The sequence below is a fragment of the Myotis nattereri genome, assembly GCF_964212035.1.
Source record: "Myotis nattereri genome assembly, chromosome: 17".
Classification (NCBI taxonomy): Eukaryota; Metazoa; Chordata; class Mammalia; order Chiroptera; family Vespertilionidae; genus Myotis; species Myotis nattereri.
Genome location: NC_138092.1, coordinates 1,794,297 through 1,814,317, shown reverse-complemented (window position 1 = coordinate 1,814,317; position 20,021 = coordinate 1,794,297). Strand labels below are relative to the sequence as shown.

The window sequence follows — 20,021 nt, the reverse complement described above, 5'->3', positions numbered from 1 at the left end:
AGCCATCGGCTTCCTGTCTCATCACCCAGGTAAAGCACCACCTAGAAACTATTCAAGGGTCTCTAGAGACCCCAGGATGGCACCCGGAGGGGAGCTGCCTGGAGAAGGAAGACTTGGTGCATAATTAGAAAGAAGCTGCATATCCGATGATGAAGGCATGGCGGGAGAAGATGAGGCACAGTGATAGGACGCACATTCAGGCGCCACTAAAAACGACGCTTACAAAGCTCTGCCATCATATGGGAAATGTCTGTTACATTCTGTGGAAAACCAGAATGCAAAACTATATTTATGAATAAATTCAATTTTAAAATAATCCAATTTTTAAAAGAATAGAAAACAATATTGAGAACTACACAGCAATGCCAGGGTGTTGGCCTGTGCAGGCCATGCATAACTTTCTTCTCTCTGTTTACGTTTTCCAAGATTTCTAAGGGGAGCATACGTTATTTATATAATAAAAATAAAATAAACACTTATAATTGAATTTCCACAGCAGCTCGGTAAGGAAAACCAGGGTTTCTAAACGTTCTGCGTGAGCAAAGACCATGTCGGTGCAGGAGGAACTCTGGGGGCCTGCGCTGTGGCCGAGGGGATCCCCGCAGCTGTCCTGGGCTGGGCTGGGCTGAGGAGCGACAGGCGGGCAGCGACTGGCATTTAAGAGGACTTGCTACTGCTGGCCCCGGGCAGGCCCTTCACATGCGTCATCTCCATAACTAGGCCCTGAAACGTCGTGTGCGGTGCCACTGTCGTCCCTACCTTACAGAGGAGCACCCTGAGGCTGGCAGGATCTGGCCCCAGCTCAGTGCACCCCCCTCGCACGCTCAGCCGTCAGTTGCCCTTTCCTCTAAAGCTATTTCATGCGTATTTCACAACACTCCTCTAGCCTCTAGCACAGCCCCGCGTTGACTGTCGGCCTCCTACTGGCTCACGTGGCACCACACCGGGCACCGGCAAACTCAGATTCCCATCAGCCTCGGGCATTTCTTTTCAATAAAAGCACTTCACACACAAAACAAACGATTTCCTGTCTGAATCCCTGAGGCCCAAGTCTCTGTGCCGCCATTTCCCTCCCAAGCTTCACAGAGTGGATGTACCCCGCCCGACTTTCCCAGAATCTTTACCGTTGGCAGGTGAAAGTTAGTTAATGAATGAACAATAAAAGCTGTTACTAAACCTGTACCTAAAGGGGACATGGCTCGTACACTGAGGCATGACTTCCCATGTGTATAATTTTACAAACCACGAGAAACCTCCTGGGTGGCAAGTCACAGATCTGATTTGGGAAAAACTGCTCCCCACAGAACAGGGGGTGCTCAGGGACTTCAAGACTCTTGGGCAGTGACCAGGCGGTTCTCTGCATCTTCCTTCCTAACCACACGGATAATGGAGGAGGAGGGAAGGAAAAGGGGAAGGAGGAGGGGAAGGGGGAGGAGGGAGGAAGGAGAAAGAGAAGGGGAGGAAGGAGGGAAAGAAGAGAAGAGGGAAGGGAAGAAGGACAGAAGGGAGGAGGGAGGAAGGAGGAGGAGAAGGGGAGGAAGGAGGGAAAGAAGAGAAGAGGGAAGGGAGGAAGGAGGGAAGGGAGGAGGGAGGAAGGAGGAGGAGAAGGGGAAGAAGGAAGGAAAGAAGAAAAGAGGGAAGGGAGGAAGGAGGAGAAAGAGGAGGGGAGGAAGGAGGTGACATGACGAGCACGCTGACAGACTCCCCTCTCACCCGCCCACAGGACAAGTCTACACCTCAGCCGGGCATGGGGCTGTCATCAGCACCCAGCTGCACCCCTGGAGCCCGAGCCCGCTGTTCTGCAGGCGGCCCATGTTCAATGGCACAGCGGTGCCCGGTGCACAGGAGCACCTGGAACTCACTGTGACTCTGACCTGGCATAGCCCTGCTGGGCACTGTCCCCGAGCACCACAGAGCTCAGATCTAAGGTCACCTCTCACGCTGCTCGCTTCCACCCAGGATCCACCACGTGCGAGATGATCGATGACTATTTATAGGAAGGAAATGGAGAAGCCTCCTCCGGCGTGACTCTTGGCCTCTTCCTGGTCCCTTATTCCCCGCACAGCGCTCCTAGAGACCTTAGCATGTGTCCTTCATGAGCCCGAAGGGGCCACTGCAACTGCACACCCAACCAGAAAGCTACCTGCTCCATGTGTAAAAACAAAAAGCCTGTAAAGGAATGGGCCGTTCCACTCCTGATTCTCTTCACAGCGCGACGCACTCCCACTCACAAAACACACGCTCTCAGTGGGTGTCCGGCAGGGCAGGGGAGGACGTGGTTGGGGATGTTCCTGTCTAGCTCATCTAGGCCTGTGTGCGGGGGCGTGCCACAGAAAACAAACACCAAGTCGCCCCTGGTATTAAAACAAGTGGTGAAATATCTATCAAATATGCAGAGAGAGAAGGAAAAAAGACACAATGCTCTTCTCAGTGCAGATTGACCTGTGCCTCCTGAAGGTGGACAGGGCCCAAACCCCAAGGTCCAGCCTTCCCTGGGGTGCCGGCTGGTCTGGCTGGAAGTCACACCCCTGAATCCCTTTCCCCTGAATCCGCTTCCCCGCGCAGCTGAGCTGGTGCTCCAGGGACCTGACCACACAGGGACGAGCAGCGGGTGCTCAGACCCTGCGGGCGGAGGCCTCCGGCCTGGCCTCTCCTCTACTGGGCCAGGCGGGTAGAGCAGCCAAGGGCTCCCATCTCTCCTACAGAGCTGGGGGCTGGGGACTGGGAGCGGCTGAGAAGCCGGCACGGTCCACTCCACCCCTGGGGTCCCGCTCTGCCTGGCAGGCTCCAGCTGGTCCTTGCCGCCTTCACACCCACCATCCCTTCCCGGCCGCCTGCCGAGGGCCTCAGGACCCGGCAGCACACACGGAACACAAGCCAAACCCCTATCATAGGCCATGTGTGTGGGGACTCGTGTAAGCACTCAGAGCACCCCTCCTTCACCAACAGTAGGCAGGATCCTCGGAGCCTCTTTCCGACTGGGCCCCGGCCCCGGGCCCTGGCCACGACTGTCCTTGGCCTGCCTGGGGCAGCTGTAGCAAGAACCTGCTAAATCAGTTCACCAAGTCCCCCCACACCCTTGATATCTAATCACCCGGCATCCGATCCACTTCCTCATCCCGCCCTTGAGGCCCAAGTCCTTGGCCGCCTTCACAAGGACCCTGTTAGGACAGTTCGGCCCCAACCCCCTGGCCCTGATGTCTCCGCTCAGTAATTTTCCATCTGCGCCTCCCTCCAGCTGCTGCCGGCTCCACGTCCCCACTTGTCCTTGTGTTCGGGGCTGAGCTCAGCCTCTCCCCCACAGCAGCCTCCTAATAAAGTCTGCCTCACCGTGTTAGCAGGTATGAGTGGATTTCCTCTTTGACAGTACATATGCATTATGCGTGTGTACATATGCATTATGTGTGTGTACGTATGCATTATGTATGCGTGTACATAAGCATTATGCATGCATTTTGTGTACGTGTTCCATTTATTTAGCCCAGAAATGAACCCTGACTGATGCAGCAGTATGCACAGCTTTGTTGTCATTTTCAAAGGGGTACTTCTTCCTCTTCCATAAGCAAAACCCTTTGTGATGGAAGGCTGTTCTGAAACTGTTTCCAAGCTCAATGAGCAGTTTCCTTTTTCCTTCAAAGAAATGAAGAATGTCATCACCCCACCTCCAGGGGGCAAACAAAACTTGCCATGTCCAAGAAATCAAAGTGGTCGCTGTGGGTCACATGTAGGGAGCCTCACCCGGCTGTTAGATGCACACGTGGTGCCTGAAGCTAATCTCTGTAACACGCAGGTGCTGCTTAGGGTTCCAGCGACACTTGCAAACTCCATGGTAAGCTAAGGGGACCTGTCACAGTGCTCAAAAGGGATTCCCTGACACCCTCAGTTTTATCCCAGAAACAAGTGCACCCTTTTGGGAGGCACCCTCACTCTTTCCCATTGCGGCCCACCCCCAGGTGGTTATGGTATAGAGTGCGCTGTCTACTGAGTGTGTATACGTCCCTGGGACCGGGGCTGAAAGCTGGGCTCTAGACTCGGCGCTGCCCTGAGTGACCAGGGAGACTTCAGGCGAGCCGCTTAATTAGCAGCTCAGAGCATCACAGACCTCGCCAGCACGGTGGTCAGGATGCGAGCTGCCTCCCTCATCCAGACGAATGAGGCAGGAGGCAGGAAAGCACTCAGAAGACTGCAAAGGAGTTTCACATAAAAGAGATACAATTAGCAAACAAACAGAGGAAACAATATCCGGCTTTGCATGTTACCCAGAAAATACAAATTAAAACAGTGAGGCAACATTCTGTACACACTGGATTAGCAGCACTGCTGCGGGCAGTACAATTAGACCCATCCTTCCAGAAGGCAATTTGGCAATAGGTTGCAACAGCAATAAAAATGCTCGCGCGGCTGACCCGGCAAGCCCTCTCCTGATAAAATCGCTCCTGCTCAGAAAGCTGAAGACCTGAGGGTGGTCACCATGGCGTTATCAGTAACAGCAAACACCAACCAAAGGCGGTGTTTAATATTAATGCATCGCCGAGACCGGTTTGGCTCAGTGGATGGAGCATCGGCCTGCGGACTGAAGGGTCCTAGGTTCGATTCCGGTCGGGGGCATGTACCTGGGTTGCGGGCATATCCCCAGTGGGGGATGTGCAGGAGGCAGCTGATCTATGTTTCTCTCTCATCGATGTTTCTAACTCTCTATCTCTCTCCCTTCCTCTCTGTAAAAAATCAATAAAATATATTTAAAAATATTTATATATATTAATGCATCCAGCACAACATGCGCGCCCACGTGACTGCTGGGAGTTTTAGGGCGCAGGGCTTCTTTTGGAGGTGATCAAAAGATTTTTAAAATGGACTCTGGTGCAAGGTGCATGTCTATGAATGTCCTAAGAAAGTGGCATAGCCCCACCAGCGTGGCTCAGTGGTTGAGCGTCAACCTATGAACCAGGAGGTCCCGGTTCTATTCCCGGTCAGGGCACATGCCCGGGTTGCAGGGGGGCATGCAGGAGGCAGCCAATCAGTGATTCTCTCTCATCATTGATGCTTCTATCTCTCTCCCTCTCCCTTCCTCTCTGAAATCAATAAAAAATATTTTTTTAAAAAAAGAAACATGTATATTTTAAATGGGTGAATTGTGTAGTGTGTGAATTAAACCTCAATCAAGTTGATTTTTAAAAAGGAAAAGCATTAATTATTCATGCACTTGGCAACATGTGAGTGCCAAGCATGCCACTGGGTGACGGGATGGGACACAAGCAGGTGGACACCTGCCTCCAGGAGCTTACAGCTTCCATGGGGAGTGGCGATTAAGTAAGTGATGGACATATAGGGATGACAAGTGCTCCAATGGGCACGTTCCACACTCAAGGGAGAACATTTCAGAGGAATCCAAGCTGTTCTAGGGCGACCAAGAAAGGCTGCCTAGAAAAAAATGAAGGGAGGTATGTAGGAAGGTGGCACCAGGCAAGAACGAGCCCATGACCCAAGGGAAAAGGGTCAAGTGCCAGGGATCAGGATGGCACCCTAAACTCTAAGGCCCAGCGAGGATTCCACCCGGACCAGCTGCCACGCAGACACTGCGCCTCCATCACCGCCAGGCCACGGGGAGCTAGTCACCGGTCCGCAGCCAGAATTCCATACGGGACCCCAGCAGCCAGAGAGCTCTCATGCGTAGCTGCTTGAAAAAACTAAGTCTGGAAGCACTCACCTTGATCCGACAGGAAGTCCAGCATGGTCTGCAGCAGGAAGGACAGGTGCCTGACGGACAGGGCGGGGTTCCCCATCCTCCGGGAGGCGTAGACCAGCTCGTGAAGCAGGCGCATCTGCACAGCAGCCCAGCCTCGATGCGTGCCTGCCACCAAAGCCACACAAAGTCACAGATCAGAGACGAGCAGCAGGATGGGCATGGGACTGACACGTCTATATAATGTGTGAGCCTCGAGGGTCCAAACACAATGCCTCCACCGTCACACTCCCAGGGCAGCAGATGACGTTCCATTTGTTTAGCTCAGAAATGAACTCTAAAGTGGTACTTTTTTCATGCATTACCTGGTTCATATTACACTTTCTTCTGCAAAGAGACAATTTTTTAAGTAACCCATTTTGAAATAATTATAACAAGGTTGAAAAAAGATTACATTTTCGACAGCATATACCAGTGTTGGGCATACTTCTTTTTTTTTTTTTTCAACAGAATACTGATATTTGGTGGGTTTTGTTACCAACAACCAAGGACATGACATTCAAAAGCACAGTATTTCTCTGAAGTAGAACAAACGTACAGAAAAGCAGATAAACTAGAAACAAGGTTATCAGCAAACTTTTGTGGCCACCCCTCCAAAATGATTCAGTGTACGTGACATTAGAGGTGGGGAAACTGTTTGCACAGCCGGTGAAAAGGATCTCTTTTTCTTTTAATCCTTACTGGGGATATTTTTTCCATCTTTTTTTTTTTTTAGAGACTGGAAGGGAGGGGGAGAGACAGAGAGAGAAACATCAATGTGAGAGAGATACATTGATTGGCTGCCTCCTGCACTTGCCCTCTCACCATCCAGAGCCAGGGATCAAGCCTGCAACTGAGGTACGTGCCCTTGACCAGAATTGAACCCGGGACCCGCCAGTCCCTGGGCCAACGCTCTAACCACTGAGCAACTGGCCAGGGCGTGGAAAGGACCTCTGTAAAATCAAAGAACTTCAGACTGATTTATTACATTCTCCTTTGGGCAACAACTACTAGTCTTAGGTTTTTTTCACCTTCAAATCCTTCGTGAAGAAGATAGTGGTCCCAGGAACCCAAACCAAATAGGTCACCCCGCAGTGTGGTGTGCCCAGGTCAAGGGGCTTGTAGAAAAGTTGGGGGAAAGGGCTTAAGGCTCCAATCAGAGGTTCCTCCCTCACTGCCCCTAGCAGCCTCCTCGCCCTCTGTCCTGCCCACACAGTGGACCAGTCCTGCTGTGTGTTCCCACGGCACCGCGCACACAGTGCCACCGTGGGAGTTATCTGGCAGGTGCAGTGAGGCACCTGTAAACTCCCGTGTTTGTTTCTGTCTGTCCTTCCCTTCCCTGTGAACTAGGACTGTCTTACCCACCCGGGACCCGTGATGCCTGGCAGGAAGCTGGCACACAGCTGGTACTCAGCCAGCTTGGGAATCGGATGGGACACCTGCTGAGAGACACGCCCATTTTACAGACACGCAGACACATTTGTGCAGGGGAAAAGGACATGATTTCTGGGACCGGCTGTAAAATACCTCAGCAAAGGACAAATGGGGGTGGGGGGGGGGCATAAACAAGCAGACGTGGCCCAATGAGAGAAAGGCAAGTCCCTGGATTGTTTCCACATTGTCAGCAGAAGCTAGAACCCAACGCTGACACAAAGCAAGCAGCTTTAAATATATTTTTTTATTAATTTCAGAGAGGCAGGGGAGGGAGGGAGAGAGAGAGAAACATCAAGACGACAGAATCATTGATCGACTGCCTCCTGCACACCCCACACTAGGGATCAAGCCCACAACCTGGGCATGTGTCCTGACCAGAATCAAACCATGACCTCCTGGGTCACAGGTCAACACTCAATCACTGAGCCATATCCACCGAGCAAAACAAGCCACTTTAAAAAGGATTGAGACGCTGAAATTGATGTCGTGACTAACCTCGCCATAAATTCAAAATGATCCAATTTAAATAATCTCAACACCACTGTATGAAGGAGGCTTTCTTGCTTTAGAACTCGGAAAATCATTTTGCTGATTTTCTTTTAAATAGATAATGATCCACTTCCTACCACAGGCAATTATGAGTAAGACTGAGTATAAATTTCCTTAACACTGAATAGTGTGTGAGTTGTCATTTCTGTGTGAGTCAAATTGCTTCTCCTATAAAAACTTAAATCTTTTCATTTTTAAGACAGATTTGCAACAGAGGACCCAGCAATAAAGTTTTCAACACTCTTGTATTTAAGAAGCTCACCAATGTGAGAGTTGATCACATCACCTCTGCCTTTCCGCAACCCCCTGCCTTGCCGGTCTCCTTCCTCAGAGCTCCCGGGGAATGTAATCCACTGCCCAGGAAAAGGCTGAGCCAAAGGGCTGATGGAAAATCTCCATGTACAGCCACACAAAGACCAAAATGACAACGTGCCACCGAGAACCGGCAGCACGCGGCACACCTGCGCTGCTCTGTGGACCGTGCGGAAGCAGCGAGTGAAAACGCTCATGTCAAGAAATAGGCAGAAATACATTTCAGGTCCTGACAATCCAGTCCACCTTTTCTTCACAGGCTCGGGGCTTGAGCAGATTTCCTCTGAACTCTCGGAGAGAGGGCTGAAGCGGCCCAGGGCACCGCGGAGACAGGTGTGGAGGGATTCTGATTCCTTCTTATCAGCACATCCAGCTGACACTTACCCTCTTCCTTTATTTGATCTCCCGCGACTACCATCTTGTTTCCCGAATCTTTCACAAACTGCTGGCGAATGTCCCCTCCTGAGACGGAGGCTAAGGAAAAGGACCTAGGCCAGGGGTGGGCAAACTTTTTGACTCGAGGGCCACAATGGGTTCTTAAACTGGACCGGAGGCCGGAACAAAAGCATGGATGGAGTGTTTGTATGAACTAATATAAATTCAAAGTAAACATCATTACATAAAAGGGTACGGTCTTTTTTTTTTTTTTTTTTTTAGTTTTATTCATTTCAAACGGGCCGGATCCGGCCCGCGGGCTGTAGTTTGCCCACGGCTGACCTAGGCACTGGGAGGTGTGCACATGTGCTTTATTTTTCAAAAGAAACATGTTTCGTGCGGTGATTGCAGGAGGGGACGGGAGAGGGGACAAGGGGGATAACTGGTGCTGGCTGGACGGAGACTAGCCTTGGGGTGAACACACCCACAGTGCCAGGTGACGTGTTGTGGAATTATGCCCTGAAACCTGAATAATTTGGTTAATCAGTGTCGCCCCAATAAATGCAATAAAAAGGGGGGAGAAACACATTCCATTCACCTGATTCAAAAATTAGATCAAGAAACAAACTCTACTCAGTAAATGTAAACGAACACCTGGCACTGTGGCTGCTCATGAGGCGGCTCCCACATTACACGTATGTGCGGGACACCTGCCCCGTGCTGGGCACGGTGAGAGTCAGGGGTCTCGGCCTGACAGGCCCACAGGCTGGGGAGAGGCAGTGGGGAAAACGCCCCAATTTATTTGTAATGTATTTACGAGTTAGGGGAGGTGGACAGGGAAGAGCGGAAGCCAACGAAGGGGAAAGAGTCCACTGAGGCTGCGCTTCCGCTGCGGGGCCGCCCTGAACAGGCCTGAGTGGGACCCGAGGGTGACAGGCAGTGAGCGGGCGAGCGACAGGGAAGAGCGCTCCAGAGAAGGCGGGCCGTCAGAAGACCGACAAATGGCCTCTCAGAACCTCAGGCAACCAGCCCAGGAAGGTAAAACGTTATAGAAACAGCTCCTGTGCGGCTGTCCGCAGGCTCTCAGACGCCATTCGGTTAAACACCACGTGGCTCGGCGCTCTGGGAAACTAAGCTGTGTGACCACAGCTGGGGCAAGGCTGTCCTGAGGGTAAAGCCTGGATTGAGGTGCTGGTTAAACGCCCACCAGGGTGCCGAGCGAGAACGAGGACGGGCTGGGGGAGCGCCGTGCACGCCTGCGCTCCTCGCCTGGGAGGAGCCGGTGCTGAGCTCACAGCGCGCCTGTGTGACACAGCGTCACAGCCCGTCTACAGCGCCAGCCACCGGCAGGTGCTCGGCAGGCGGCTCTCGGAGGTCACGGGGACAGGAATCAGAGGACGGAGAGCAGGCGAGGGCAGGTGGAGAACATCTGCCCTGGTGTCTGGGTGAGAACGAGGGTCTGGAAGACGGCCAGGTCCACGTGGCCACGTGTTTACCCTCAGCACGCGGGGCCGCGTCCAGCACGAGGCAAGAACCAAGACGTGCTAACGCCCCTCCCGGGGGCTGAGACACAGCCAGGGACTGACAGAGACAGAATCACTCCCCAGCTCCATGAGCCCAGTCACAGACGACATCCGAACAAGACACGTGTCAACCCCACAGGGAAGTGTTAGAAAACCAGGGCACGGGCACAGCCCGCAAAGCCTCAGAAAGGCAGGGCCTATGTGGGCCCGATTCAGGAGGGACGCACTCAGCTACAGAGCAGGACAGTGTTGGCCCTGGGCCTCCAGGTCTCCCCCCGGGGCCCTGAGGACAGAAGTCAGGGCAGCTCCATCCCAGTGGGCCCTCCCGGACACAGGAACTGGCACACCAGCCTCGGCGAGCCTGTCCTCATGCCCTTGCCAGTCCTTCGATCTCTGACCCCTCCCATGTCCCCTCACTCCGAGGGCCACCTGACAAGCCCCTCTGCCCGCCCTGTGGCTCACTCAGTCCCCCTGTGCTCTGCTAAGCCCAGATCCCTCCTTGTAAAGGATTTTGGAAAAATCTTTTGAAGTAATTTTGGCCAAAAAAAAAAAAAAAACAGAAATTTTAGCTGTCACATGCTCTCAGTCAGGGATACGGCGAACTAGCGTCCACACAGCAGCCTGGCCGCCGCCTGTCTGTAAATAGAGCTCCGTGGCTTACACCTGTCAGCGCGGCATCCGCGCCCTGGAGCAGCTGGGGAGCCACCACCGAGACCACGTGGCCCGCACGCCAAAATATTGACCCTCAGGCCCTGGACACAGTCTGCCGCTGCTCGCACGAGGCAGGGTTAAGGGAATCAGAGCAACGTTTTAGTCCCGGCCGGTACCTTTGCTGAAGTCCTGTGGGTCCAGCGACAAGCTGTAGCCCGGCAGCGTCTCCAGAAGCAGCTTGTAGCAGGCCCTCCAGCCGGGCTCGGCGATGCTGGGCGCCACGCATTGCATGGCGGCCACGCGCTTGAAGAAGGCGGACTTGCGCCGGAAGCCGATGAGCTCGTAGAGCTCGGAGAGGACGCTGTAGCGCTGGATTTTCTCCTCCTCGGAAAGCTGGAGCACGGGGAGGAAGGGAGAGGCTTTGAAAGACACATAAAAACTTTTTTTTTTTAAAGCTTTTTCATAAAACAGCGACACGATGAAACGTGGAGCAGGAGCAGGTGCCCACAAGGCGACAGGACAGCAGTGGAGTCAGTGGGTAGAAGCCCTGACCCTCTGAGGCCACTGACCTGGAGCCAACCCGTCCCTCTGCGGGAGAAGCCCAGGCTCCCAGGACAAAGACATCTGCTGCACAGCGCGCGCGTGCGCACACACACACACACACACACACACATGTGCGCACGCGCGCGCACACACATACACACATGCACGCGCGCGCACACACACACATACACATGCGCGCACGCGCACATACACACATGCACGCGCGCACACATACACACACATACACATGCACGCACACACACACGCGCGCGGCGTCGGCTTCGAGCTCCTTCATCAGGAAAGGAACGTGGGTTCATCAGACCCTGGGATGTGGGCAGGACTCTCAGCAGATACAGAACTCAGCCCACACAGCGCGCAGAGCCAGGTGGCCGGGCAATGGGCTGTCGGCAACAGCAGCCTCACTGAGAGGAAGCCTTCCTGGCGCACAGCCTTCTAAGCCCAGACCTAACCAGACTCTCCCGACCTCCCTATGGTGTGACGACGTCTGTGTCTAAGCACGAACTCTATCCAGCAAACATAACGTACTTATTTAATCATTGCAACAATCCTATGAGCTAGCCAAGGAAATATGAAGCTCAGAAAGGAATTAATCGTCTGTGCAAGCCACACAGCCAGGAAGTATCAGGCACGTCGTGAGTGGGTCCCCCCCACAGGCCCACACGCCCACTCGAGGCCACACTGCGTGAGGAAGTGCCTCTCCCACTGCCGCCTTGCCCATCAACCCGTTCCCCAGAGAGTTCTGTGAGGACAGAGCCCAGTGTGGATCCCTGCCACCTGCTGCTCTCCTTCAGCCCAGGCCCGTCCTCTCCCCCCACCCCGCCGCCCTCACCATGCCCACTCCCATGCCCTCGCGTGGGCCCCCATTAGCTCTCAGTGGCCTCAGTGGTCTTCCTGCCAGCTTCCTCTACCTCCCTCCCTCCAGACACTTGCAGATGCCAGGTAAGATTCCCAGGTCACAGTTCAGGACCCGTCACCCCCTCCCAGACACACCCACGAACATGGAGCACAAGTGCCCTCCCTGGCAGGCCAGGCCCCCGCGAGCCCACCCAGCCCGCCCTGTACCTCCAGGTCCCACCGCCTACTGCGAACATTTCCCACGTGCCAAGCAGTGTGCCAAGCCCTTCATACGCATTATTACATCATTTAGAACTTGTAACATGCCAGGAAGAAGTGAATGCCGTCATTCCCAATATGCAGATTCGCAACAAGGAACACACTTGGTCAGGAACAAAAACCTTGTGCATTTCAGAAAAACTGCAGACCCTCTATTTCGTTATTGTAAATTCCCAGCAGGACTCATTAGTCTGCTGTCTGCTCATCTGGCAAGCAAACAGCCCGATGAGCCAACTAAAGCCGAGTGTGGCGTGGGGACAACATTCACCCCACATCAGCACCCGCATCCACGCTGGCCTCAGAAAGCCTGGTATCGTCCCTCTGGCGTGTCTCTGCTGCCCCCTAGTGCTCACCCTGAAGATCAAGCAAACAGAGCAAGAGTTGTTCCAAACAGCAGCAAATTCCCACATATTTTAAGTAAACAGCGCAGTGTTTCAGTCTGGTTGCCCTACCACGAAAATCCAAGTTAGCTAAATGTCTAAATCTTCCTAGACTAGGAATTTTGGGGTTTGGCATTAGCAACCCGTAAAAAAATTTCCTCATGATTTTGTCTGATTAAAAACACACCCAGATTCAACGGAGGCAGCACTGTGGAAGCTGCTGTGAAAAGAGGACTGACATCCAGACGGGGTAACAATGGCAACTGCATCACAAGTGACAAACGTCAGGTGAGAGGCACACAGACCGTTCAAGGTCGCAAAGCTGTCAGAGGCGAAGTTGCTTCTCCAAGCAAAAATTAGAAATTTGGAAGGAGAGCGAGTCCTGGACTTTGAAAGTGAAATACTGTAACATAAAGAAGCAGCATGCCTAGCTGGTGTGGCTCAGTGGTTGAGCATAGACCTATGAACCAGGAGGTCAAGGTTCGATTCCTGTTCAGGGCACATGCCTGGGTTGCAGGCTCGATCCCCACTAGGGAGCGTGCAGGAAGCAGCCGATCAATGATTCTCTCTCATCATTGGTGTTTCTATCTCTCTCCCTTCCTTTGTGAAATCAATAAAAATAATTTTTAAAGAATGATGCACAATAACCACACTCAGGATAGCGAGTTCTGAATCCCACCACCCCGAATCCCAGCAGTGTGGACGGATCAGTGATAACTAAGGAACAGAAGACTGCACTCACTTCCACCTCAGGGGAGGGGGAGGGTTTGGGGGCAAGGGGCTAAGACACCCACCTGTCGGAGGTTAATGTAAACGGCATTCTGGAGAAATTCGGAAGCCTCCATGCTCCGCTTCTGAATGGCCAGGACACGCACAGCTTTGACGCACGCTTCCAGCTCAATCACTCCCGCATTCTTGTACTGCAGGGAGAGAGGGCCCTCCGTCAGAAAAGAGGAAGGAAGATGGTCTGACTCGAGGACCTGCAGCAGCAGCACCCACCATGTACCCCTCCCAAGGGGGCAGATGTGCTTCAGAATGTCTATCCCTGAGGGGGACAAAAGGAGGGACCTACGATGCCCATGTACTAATAAATATGTTCGCATCTGTTCAACTGATACAACCACAATAGCTGGATGTGTTACAAAACTTCAAAATGTTATCAATGGCTACTCTGCTACTCAAGTCATTTCCACCTCTCATCTCTAAGACACTTTTAGAATCCCTCTCTCACACCTGAGCTTTAAGGCAGCCGAGTTCATTCATGTGACTTTGTTGCAAAAATTCTAGCTCCCTGTATCAAATTCATGTGACTTTGTTGCAAAAAGCCTAGCTCCCTGTCCTCTACTTAAAGGCTTCCGTCCTTCTGATCTGCTCTTTCCCAGTTACTTGATCCTGCTTCTTCAATCCTGGGGTGAAGGACAGATGGATACGAGAGAGAAAAGGCCCTGTGAGCTTCCCTTCACACCTCCGTAAAAAGCACCGATGAAGCAGGCAAGAACTTCGCTGCCACCTCAGTGACTAAAAACCAAGGCGGTGCTTCTCCCTCAGAAAGTGGGAGGCAGCCTGGCGTGCGTGTGTACAAATCAAATACCATCAAATCCCGGAAGTGCACAGGTATGTTTTATGTCGCTGTCAGTTCCCGGTGATGGGCCAGCCCCCAGGGCAGCTCTAACCCGTGTCTGGGTGGCTCAGGAAAGTCCCAGCCTCTTGCGGTGGAGGAGGTGAGCAGGAACGGAGACAAGAGGAAAATGAAGCAAACGAATAAAAACACAGCTAGGCACAGGCACGGCACTGACTTTCTTTTCCTAGCTGTATCACACACACGAGGACCAAGGAGTCTTGCAGAAAACTGGGGTGAGGAGGAAGAGATGAGGACTAGTTTTTCATGAGCAATAGAATGAGGCTGGCACTGTGGTTGGCTGTATGTGCGCAATTACCCTGGTTACAGAAACCCTGGAATGCCCATCCTGAGAGAGAACCCTGGAGCTCAGTGCGGTCGTGTATGCTGACTAACGTCAGGTGTGGGACGACCTGCAGGCTGTCAGACTCCAGAGTCCACTCTTTCCTCTCCAGGCTCCCCTGTGCCCGTGCAGCAAGCCTTTCCCATGGAGGTGACGTCTGCAATTCTCATTGGCACAGTGCTCTGGGCAGCCACTCAGCTTTATTCAGACTCAGGGGCAAAGCGGACCCACCACAGGGCTTTGCCATCGAGGAGGGAGAGCGCGGCTCCTGCTCGTGTCAGAGCCGCCTGGTCTACCCGGGGTGCTTCGGGGGAGCCGCAGTCCACAGGCAGCCACTATGGTGCTCAAAAACCTACACACGCCACCCCCCTCTCTCCATCTGTCTCCCCAGCAGCAGGACTCAGCTCTGAGCACTTTGATCATTGGAGAGGAACCTGTGATGAGTGTAAATGCATAGGGAGACCTGCCGGAGTTACGGAGAGAAAGAAGGAAGGCACTCAGCTCTGCCCGCTGTGAGCCGGGAAGGGGGCTGAAGGCGCACTGCTGGCGGAGGCGCCCAGGCCGCACCTTGCCGTAGTAGGAGATGGCCTCCTTGTACTTGTCGATGATGTCTTCGGGGCTCAGGCAGTTCTTGGCGCGTCCGATCTCAGCGCTGGTGTCAGGGTTTATGCCGTTGGTGGTGAGGGCACCTGCACACCGAGAGAAGGGAAAGAAACAATCTTTTTCTTTTCAGTCTCGTTTCCTTGTGAGTCTAAAAGAGGGGCACACACAAGGTAACACACATCGCCTGCTGAAATGTAAGTAATGAAATTATCTGAAAAGTCCGCATAGCTCACACGCTCCCTAGAATAGTCTCACCACCCAAGCATCGTATTAAATGTTAATTAGCTCACAATAAGTTTTCCTCCCTGTTGAAATTTTTCTCAAAGAGCCTGAAATGCATTCTGTAGAAGCAGCACACCTACACTAACTAGCGAGGTGGACTTGAACACCATGCGGCCAGCACGCGTTACCTCCCGGCCTTAAGCTCCGACAGCTGCGGGCCACTGTGTCCTGAGACGGAGATACACTGTTTGAAAGCATTTCCAACTGTCCAGCACTCAGAAAAGAATGTAACTTATAAACACCAGACCTTCCTGTGGCTGCCATGCTCTGTGTTTAGCCAACCTCTGTGAACAAGCGGAACCCCCTAATCCCTGAGCCTCACACTCGCATGGGGGTGGGGGGGGTCCTCTACAGAACATAACCAGCGACACACACACACTGCCAGGAGACCAAGGGAGAGAGTCTTTGAGTTCCTGGAGCACTCAAACATCCATTCTCCTGAGCCACGTGTTTATCTCACGGACAAGCATCTCCCACAAGCCCTGTCTTCTTCAGGTCCACAGGGAGGCCCGGCTCACGTGTGCTTATCGCTCACAGCCCCTCACACTGCCCGCCACGCTCCTGCGAGCCCACTCCGCCCTGCTCTCCTCCTGGCTCCGCCTTCTCACCTGCATGGTTAGTGTTCTGTACGCTGCCTCGCATGATGTGTGGAACAAGACACAAGAATGAGTGGACAGATAAATGGATAGACGGACAGAGAGATTCCAAGAGACAGAAAGAAAATGTCCTGTGTCAAATCCCCCTCCAGTCAGGGAAGAAAGAGCCACACGGAGAACCGGGAAGAGGCAGGTGGCTGGGGATTCTGCTTCCCGCAGATTTTGTGAAAATCACAGCAAGAGATGAGAGAGCAGAACTATAAATAATAAAAGAAAGGCATGCTTGAAAAGATGTCGAACAGATATACTTCCTAAAGCAGCGGTCGCCAGCCAGTGATCCGCGGACACTGGTGATTTGTGAGGCCCGAAAGGGTGGCGACCACTGTTCTACAGAACAGACCCAAATCAGCAAGGCCACTGCACAGGGCTGGGCGCCTGCAGACAGAGGCTCTGCATTACAGGCGACTGCACGCCATCACAGCACAGCCAGGCACTTGGCCTTCCCAGGAGCCAGAAGCGAGGGGAGGTGTCCATGCTCACAACCCCCACGAGAGGAGCTCCCAGCATGCCCCTGCCTGCAGGTGAGGAGGCAGGTCCAGGAGCGGAGTCTTCCTGCTGGCGCTCAGGTGACGCGGGCTCGAGCTCTGGGGTTCACGTGTCTAACACATGTGTCCTGCCACAGTAACAATGAATAAACAGCAGGTCCCCTCGAGCTATCTCATTAGCCTGAACAATTTCTATTGTTGAATTTTGCTGTTTTCCTTTGGAGAAAGGAAAGGGAAGATCATGGGGGTCAGAAGGAGGGGGTGCTTAATTCCTCATGTGGTACCTCATCTCATCCCAACAGCACACGATCAAGACGAATCACCTACAGCCTGGCCGGTGTGGCTCAGGGGTTGAGCATCGACCTATGAGCCAGGAGGTCAAGGTTTGATCCCCGGTCAGGGCACATGCCCGGGTTGCAAGCTGGATCCCCAGTGGGGGTGTGCAGGAGGCAGCCCACCGGTGATTCTCTCTCACCATTGATGATTCTATCTCTCCCTTTCCCTTCCTCTCTCTCAAATCAATAAAAACAATTTTTTTTAAAAAGATGAATCACGTCCAAGTGGGGATACAGTGGGAGAGATAACAAGAATGACACTTCTCTGGGTAGACCTCTTATGTAGTTTCGACTTTTGGAACTCTGTTTACTTCTATGTAGTAAAAAGTATCAATCAGCCCTAGCCAGTTTGGCTCAGTGGCTAGAGCGTCGGCCTACAGACTGAAGAGTCTCAGGTTCGATTCCAGCCAAGGGCACATGCCCAGGTTGTGGGCTCGATCCCCAGTAGGGGGCGTGCAGGAGGCAGCCGATCAATGATTCTCTCTCATCATTGATGTTTCTATCTCTCTCTCCCTCTCCCTTCCTTTCTGAAATCAATAAAGAAATATATATATTTTTAAAAGTATCAATCAATAAAGATAGGGAACCCTATGCTGGGATACAAACAGGAGCCATTAACTGTATTTCAAATAAATAAGATAATGACACCCACAGGGAGGATTAAGGAACAAATCCAAGCAACTTCAAATGCAGGGCCTTGTATATTTACCCTCAGTATAGAGACAAAAAGCACCACAGACAACCTTGACTTCTACTTCAATGTTTGTTTTTACAGTGATACCAATTAGCAATTCCGAAACTACTTTCTGTATATGGTAAGACTGAGGAATTTAGCAACCAAATTGATCTTCTCAGGAGCCAGATGTCTCACTGTTGAAGAAGGAAGCGGTTTAGATAAAACAGGAAGACTGGAAAAACCCTGGGCCTGGGGGCTGGAACTGGAGACAACAGTGTGGCCTTCTCCCGGGGCCTAGAAGCGACGACCCTCAGTGCAAGAAGCATTTCAGCCCAGCCGGTGTGCTCAGTGGTTGAGCATCGAGCCAGGTTTGATTCCTGGTCAGGGCACATACCTGGGTTGCATGCAGAAGGCAGCCAATGAGAAACATCAATGATTCTATCCCTCCCCTTCCTCTTTCTCTAAAATAAATTTTTTAAAAAAAAACTTTTTTAAGTAAGCATTTTAATGCCAAGATTTAAGTTTCTAAATACCATTCTCCAAGAAAATGAACCAGAACATCTTAGACAACTGTCTGGTTTCAGAGCTGGGACAGGGAAAGTACAAAATGAAACTAAATTCTTGACCCAGAAAAATGAGTAGAGCCAGCAAACACCAACAGCGCCCCCTCGCCTCCCAGCAACAGCAGGGCACACACTGTCCTCGGGCACGGAGCATTCCCCAGGATAGACCTCGTCATGGTTATAAAACCAATCCCAGTGCCCTTAAATGAACTGGAAAAGTCCTCAACAAAACACTAGCAAACTAAATCCAGCAGCGAGGACTGTGCAGCATGACCAAGTGGCATTCATCTCAAGAACGTCAGGTTGGGTTAAGAGGCCAAGATCAATTAATACGATACACCCTACCATAGACTGAAGGACACAGACTACACCAGACACAGTGAGATTCTTAAATAGATTCTAAAGTTAGAACATTGACGGAAAGCTACAAAAAGGCTCTGAAAAACAGGTATAGTTAGATAGCCATTTGCATTTACTGTGTGAAGGTGCTGTGTGGTGCCTTTTTAAAAAAAAAAAAAAAAAGCAGCTTTAATACAATTCACACATTTAAAGTGTACCATCCAGTGGTTTCCACTACGCCCGGAGCTGCACATCCATCCCCACCATCAACCTGAGGATGTTTTCATCACCCCGACAAGAAGCCCTGTACCCACAGCAGTCACTCCCCCACCCACCACCGGGCCCTGCCGCCTGTTCTGGACCTTTCGAATGGTTCTTTGACCAGCAACTCAGGTCTCCTGAAAGCAAAGCATGTTTTTCTTCCTCTACACGATCGACAGGCTGAGCAAGAGGTGATCACGGAACATGAGCCTCGGGAAAGGAGCCGACACGGTGTTAAAACAAAAGAATCTGCAAACCTGAAGCGATTTCATGTCAGAATCAAGAGACACGATGAGATGGGATCGATGTCTGGGCCACAAAACCTGTGTAAGCATGACTGTCTGATTCTAGTCCTCAAAGGCAGGCAGGGTCTCAGGTTTTTATTATTTACCTTTTGTCATTGTTTCGGATTAAGCCAGAAAACAATAGAGCTCATTATAAAATAATTAGGCACTGCAATAAAAGAGGTTAATCACAGGAGGTGTGAAGAGGGAAAAGGCAAACCGGACTCTGAAAAAAAAAAAAAAGCACCATTTCTTTCGGTGCTAAGAGCACACACAGGAAACACAAATGCATGTTGCGAGGAGCATGGACCACAGGTCAGAGCACAGTCGTTTCGGTGAATCAACTGGACAGGCATGCCCGTGCATTCAAAGCGCCTGGCAGGCACACGTGCGGGCCATCCACGCAGCCATGCTAGCGGGGCGGGAGCTCCTCCACAGACAGCATAGAGCAGTCGGGCCCCATCAACGGGGACCAAGCAACAATCAGGGTTGAACAGTTCTGATTTAAAGCGGCTTAAATCAGAATGCCCCACAGATCGCCCTGCAGACATTGTAACCGTTCATTCACCCACCGAGAAACAAGCGCTTAAAGAAAGGCAAACACAACCAAAAGAACGAAGCACAGAGATGGAGTACCTGGGTCAATGAGAACTTCCTGTGCGCCTGGAAGAGAGAACACAGCATGGCGTTTTATTGGGAAGACAAACTGCTTTCAAAGGTAATGACTACATCATCTTTCACAATTCACACAGCCTTCAAAGCCCGAGTGCTTCTCTCAGATCAGAAAAGCAATTCTGATTTACAAGCTCAGCGCCTGTTTGCTTTAGAAGTTTTTCCATGACTTCTGCACGAATTGTGGGGTGCCGCCTCACCTCTTTTCTCCCCACTGCCTAAGCTCATACACCCCAGTTATTCTCCAACAAGTATGAGAATTTGTTACTTCCACAAATAAG

The 20,021-nt window shown here is 52.0% G+C and overlaps 1 protein-coding gene across 1 annotated transcript in view; it reads right to left on the bottom strand.

Annotated features, from left to right (window-relative positions):
- The window catches only part of TRAPPC9 (trafficking protein particle complex subunit 9), a 167,114-nt gene that overhangs the window by 125,735 nt on the left and 21,358 nt on the right, over positions 1–20,021 (bottom strand). Inside the window, exons 5-9 of the mRNA XM_081111710.1 lie at positions 19,705–19,731; positions 15,152–15,273; positions 13,418–13,543; positions 10,743–10,959; positions 5,708–5,851 (exon numbers count right to left, since the gene is read on the bottom strand). Coding sequence (XP_080967836.1) covers positions 5,708–5,851; positions 10,743–10,959; positions 13,418–13,543; positions 15,152–15,273; positions 19,705–19,731 — 636 coding nt within the window. The remainder of the gene's footprint in view (positions 1–5,707; positions 5,852–10,742; positions 10,960–13,417; positions 13,544–15,151; positions 15,274–19,704; positions 19,732–20,021) is intronic.